The 5,378-nt window shown below is 43.3% G+C and overlaps 2 protein-coding genes across 3 annotated transcripts in view; one reads left to right on the top strand and one right to left on the bottom strand.

Moving 5' to 3' along the window:
• Positions 1-2: 2 nt before the first annotated feature.
• Rbm48 (RNA binding motif protein 48) lies at positions 3-4,360 on the bottom strand (the record flags this gene model as incomplete). The annotated part of the gene is made up of 4 exons (XM_004646258.2): positions 4,169-4,360; positions 3,355-3,545; positions 1,494-1,639; positions 3-91 (listed from the first exon to the last, which is right to left on the bottom strand). Coding segments are annotated over exons 1-4 (537 nt in total), but the record flags the coding sequence as incomplete, so codon positions are not given.
• A 194-nt stretch (positions 4,361-4,554) lies between these two features.
• Pex1 (peroxisomal biogenesis factor 1) overlaps positions 4,555-5,378 on the top strand; it is a 51,009-nt gene continuing 50,185 nt past the window's right edge. Inside the window, exon 1 of one of the 2 annotated variants that reach the window (XM_023706518.1) lies at positions 4,555-4,787. In XM_023706518.1, the coding sequence (XP_023562286.1) occupies positions 4,659-4,787 (129 nt within the window). In that variant the 5' untranslated portion in view covers positions 4,555-4,658. The remainder of the gene's footprint in view (positions 4,788-5,378) is intronic. The other variant, XM_004646244.2, reaches the window with a different exon arrangement.

A 5,378-nucleotide genomic window follows, 5' to 3' on the forward strand; every position in this document is an offset into this window, starting at 1 on the left:
GAAAATCCAGACATACCTGAGTGGAAGGCACGTCTAAGATCTTCTGTGTCTTTATGCTCTGGAACTGCTTTCTTCTTTGTCATATAATAGTCTTTTTGTATTACAGTTTAAAAGTTGTGGGGAAAGAAAACAGAAATAGTTCACTTACTGTTTTTATCATTCAGAATCATGTAATTAAAAAAAAACTTAAAAACTGTTACCATATTCCACTCCAATAATTTTCTTTCTTTTTTTTGGGGGGGGGGCATGTCTTCTAATGTATTATCAGGTTGGCCTCAAACTTCCTACATAGCCCAGGCTAGCCTGGAACTCGGAGATTCTCCTGCCTCAGGCTCTCAAGTACTGGGATTAGAGCCATGTGCCACCACACCTGGCTGCAAGATTTTATTTCTTAAGCAAAGAATGTACTGATGTGGTTTAATGGCCTTTTGAAGAAATTTTTTTTTGGCTAGTTCAGGAGGTGGGGATCAAACCGCAGTCCCGGCACCTGACTTACTTTTTTTTTGGCGGAACTGGGGATTGAACTCAGACCCTTGCACTTGCCAGGGAAGCACTTATTCCACTGAGCCATCTCCCCGGCCCCACCTGACCTGCTTTTGCCCAAGCAGCACTTTAAACAACTGAGCTAATCGGCAAGCCCCCTAAAGGCCTTTTAAAAAAATAAAAAAGGTATATCTTATCAAAATTCACCTTCTTACTCCACAGATATCTGGTTTTCTCTCTTACGTATTTCCTATTCTTTCTTATTTATGTATCCCATGTCTTATTTTGCTTCAATCCACCTGCCACTCTTCCTCTGTCGACTCCAGAAGCAACCTTCAATACTTCTCCTCTGATCCACTTACATGTAGAGCTTAGAGTTTTACCATGTAACTACATAGAATGCTTTTTTTACAGCTTCAGAATATTCTACTACATGAATGTAACATGTTTAGTTTTTGTCATGAATGCAAACAGTATGCTGGGCACACTTTTATGATCTGTACAAGTCTCTTGCCTGATCTGTCCTCCCAGAAGCAGACTGTACAATCAGAGTGGGATGTGGAAACCCGAGATAACCAACAGCTCTCTTTTTCCAACCCACTTTATATATAATGCTACAGAGAGCCCCGTGATTTAATTTATTGAATACCGTGATCACTTACTTGGCTGTCCTCCATCTAAACTGGGCATTCTCAATGGTGTATGTATCAGAATGCCTGACACATATGAAGTATTTAGCGATAAAATCCTTAGGGCCGGCCAGATAGCTCAGCAGATTAAAGCGCCTGCTTAGGTAGATGCAGGGACCCAGGTTCAATCCCCCAGTGTCGTGTGCTATTCCAGCCCTGCCCCTGGGGTGTGCTGAGAGGCAACTGAGACTGGGTGTGGTAGTGCACCCCTATAATCCTAGAGCTTAGGAGGCTGAAAACAGATGAGTAACTATGAGTCAGATCTGTGTAGTGGGACCCTGTAGACCCTGCGCTAAAGACATTAAAAAAAAGTCTCTATACCTTTATTTTTAGTAGCTCTTGCTATATAAGCTTTTCTCTCTTCTAATTTTTTTCTAGTTTCTTCAACTGTCTCAAATTCTGGAGCATAGCAAACATGAAGCAATCCACCAAAGAAACTCTGTTCATCCATTTTTCTCTTGGCTATCCTAAACAGAAATACATGACAACATGGTCCATTAATAAAGATTCAGATATGTATTATAATAAATACATACAATAATATTATACGCATTATAATAAATACATGAAAAAGCGAGTTTTGTTACTTATATACATTAACTATATTATGTACAGTGGTACTTTGGTTTACGAACTTAATTCATTCTACGATTCTGGAAAAGATGACTATGTTCACATTTATGCAGGAAAGATGGCTACAGCTGTGTTCATCACTCAGTGCAGAGCTCAAAAACAAAAACAAGATTTTGCCAAATACTTCTCTTTGCAAACAAAAGCATTTATGAACCAAGGTACCCCTGTTTTATATGAAGCTCAAAGCAATTCCTCTTCACTCAAAGCAACCTAGGCAAGCCATTTTTGTCCAACCTGTGGGCTACTGGTTGAACTCATGTGCTACATGCTTTCCTAATCATAAGGGGCTGGCATATTGGTTAGAAAAGTGAAATTAGAAGAGCTGCTTGACAACAACATATGACTGCATAAAAACAAGTGTTTTTGTTGCTGTATATCAGAGCTACTGGTAGCCCAGAAGAAATATGAATGAATAGCCAGGGAAGGATGGGTCTCAGATCAGATTACTGACAAGAAAAGGGATAAACACACAGGAGAGGGAGTGGGGGAAAGAGATTTATCTATGTATGTAAGAGGGATGGGTTGGACAACTGTACTGTGCATTTCTGCTGGTCTATGGAAGGGAGCACATAATATTTGTTTTGTCTCCTTTTTTCAACTGACTGCACTTTTTCTTTTCTCAATTTCTTTTTTTTTTTCCAAGTACAAAGAATACATTGGAATAATACAAGCAAACACATATGAATATTTGAAGGAAAAAAGCTAAATCTTTTTTTTTTTTTTTTTTTCGGAACCGGAGATTGAACTCAGGCCCTTGTGCTTGCCTGGGAAGCACTTATTCCACTGAGCCATCTCCCCGGCCCTTTTCTCAATTTCTTATACATGTCTTTTCTTTCTTCTAATTTTACAAGCATATGTCTCATAATATGAGTAACTGGCTGGAATACAACACTATGGATTACAACAAATACTATGAAATGGTTTAGTGAAATTCTGTATCACTTCTATTTTTTTTTTAATACTAATTTGTACTCTCTTCAAAAAATAAAAAATAAATCAAAAAATACAGAAGGTAGAGCAACACAAAAGTAGATAAGGCATTGCATACTCCAGCCTAATGGAGTACATTTATGTTATATAGATGTCAAGGAAAGATGGAGCTAATTTACATAATAGGAAGTATAATAGTTAATGTCTATTGCATTTTGAACAGAAGGCATTTTTCTAAGCCCTTTACACAAGTTGTCTCACTTCATCCTCATCCCTCAAGATATAGGTTTTTTACTACCTGGATTTTAAAAAAGGAAAAAATAGACATAGCAGGATTAAATTACTTGCTAGTTATGCAACTAGTAAGCAGTACTAGAAAACATACTCCACATTCAAATTTTAGTCTACCATACTACAGCATAGCAAGCGTTAAGGATGGGAATGAAGGGCTGGAAATAAGTTTGGGTAAGGTTAGCCTTTTAAAAGACTGCAGTGAGATAAGAGTAATAAAGGGCCACGTTAAGTTTTTAGCAAATTCAGTATGAATGCGAGAAACCTGAGGCCAAAATGACAGCAATAGGAATGAAGGGAATGAGACACTGCTTAACTTGCACATTACCTTGCACTCTGTAAATTCATAAACTTAATAAGATAAACTTCTGTAAAGTCTTCTGCTGGGTATTCATCTAGAGCATTATACTCTTCAATTGTACCATATAGAGCAAATCGTTCAACTAATTCCTTCATTGCTCCTACTGCAGGAACTCCTTGTATCAGTAAGTACCGAGATTCCAAGTTGATTGTATAGACCTAAAGAAATAGACTCATTAAATGTGTTTTGCAAATAAAGTTAGGACAAATTTGCCCTTAATTTTTGTCGTAAAGCGTTGTTCAACTTGACCTGTGAAAAACACAAAATGTTTTAACTTATTTTTTATTTTTTGGTGGTACCGGGGATCAAACTCGCGACCTTGCGCTTGTTAAGCAGGCGCTTAAGCTGCTGAGCTCTCCCCAGCCTCTACAGAAAATGTTTTAAAATGCTACAGTCTCTCCATAAAGAATATACTACAGGTGTGAGGAAATGTAACTATAACATATAACAAGCTACTCTCAATTGTCATTTTTCTCTAGCAGTTGGCTCGGTAGACATCACTGGGAAGTCACGTTATTTTTTTGAGCACTTATTATGTGACAAGCACTATTGTAAATACAGATAATACAAAGACTAAAACAACGCCCTGTTCTTGCACAATGACGATCTAATAGTTAAGCAAACGAGTAATAATACCCTTTGGTGTCTACGCCAAGGTTCCGCATGCCATTTTCCATGGAGGATCTGACAGGCAGTCTCGCTCTGCCTTTATCTAGGCGGGCCCTGTGGAGCGGGGGCTCACAGAGCTACAGAAGATAAAGAATGAAACAAATCACTTCACCTTCACCGCGCGAGGCCTTCGGCCCTCTCGATATTTCGCCCTTGTGTCGCAAACCGCCCTCTGGACGTGGTGGTCGAATAAACTTCCAAGCTGCCCGTCGCTCGACGCCATGTTGCTTGCTCTAAAGCTGACCTGGAGCACAACATCCGCCTTGCTAACCTACTATTTATCCAATAACAGAGCGGGACGGGCCACGACTTTCCAGGATTGGCTAGAGAATCGACAGCGTCGACCATCGTTTCCTGAGAGCTAGAATTCACTGAACACAGTGCCGTCCCCCGCCGCTGTTTGGAGGAGAGAACCAATGAGTGGCAGAGGCTTGCTTGCCCCGCCCCCTTACGAGGCTCGAGGGGAGCCGCGCCTCGGAGGAGGGGGCGGGGCCTCAGGGGCGGAACCGATCGACCCTCTCCGGCTCCGACGCGTTTGGCCTGCGGGGTTAAGAGTCGGTCGCGCTCCACAGTGGGCAGTACCCCAGCTGCGCTTTGGGGAGATGTGGGGCAGCGACCGCCTGGCCGGGTCGGCGGTCGACGGGGTGGCGGTGACTGTGGCTTTGACCAATGCTCGTGACTGCTTCCTCCATCTGCCGCGGCGCCTTGTGGCCCAGCTGCACCTGCTGCAGGTAACGCGCCGGCCCCGCCGCCCGACGGCAGCGCGGGTCGGACGTGCCCGAGGCCGCCGAGGTCTCCCGCCGCGCACCCCTGTGCAGCCTTGGACCTAGTCCAGATGGTGTCTCTCTGTCACACTAGACTTTGGAACATCCGAGTGTACTGTTCTTCTCTGAATTCTGGAATATTCCTCAGTTCGGGTTGGAAAATCAAGAACGCGGATAATTTTTGTTACTGTAAAAGTGTTTTTCTTGCTAGCGATTTCCAAGTCCCCAGAGCTGCTCGTGTGACCCCTGTCGGGCTGACTTCGGTTTGGAGCCTGCGAGGGTGGTGGGGGCAGAGCGCCGTGCCCAGCGGGAAGGGGTAATGAATGACCGCCGAGCCCGCGTTGCTGTCCCCCGGCCCGGGGTGTCCGGCGGGGTGCTGCGCGCTCGCGCTCCGCATCTGGGTTGCGTGGACCCCAAGTAGCGCACCCTTCTGGACTTGGAGGTGGTGGTGCTTTGCGGTTGCAACCGCTGGTTAAAAGTAGATGTGCGTTTTCTCAGAAGTTGGGGTATGCTCATGTGGCGCAAGCATAGAGTATTTGAAGCCTTCACAAATCTTGG

The sequence above is a fragment of the Octodon degus genome, unplaced genomic scaffold (assembly GCF_000260255.1).
Source record: "Octodon degus isolate 3935 unplaced genomic scaffold, OctDeg1.0 scaffold00262, whole genome shotgun sequence".
Classification (NCBI taxonomy): domain Eukaryota; kingdom Metazoa; phylum Chordata; class Mammalia; order Rodentia; family Octodontidae; genus Octodon; species Octodon degus.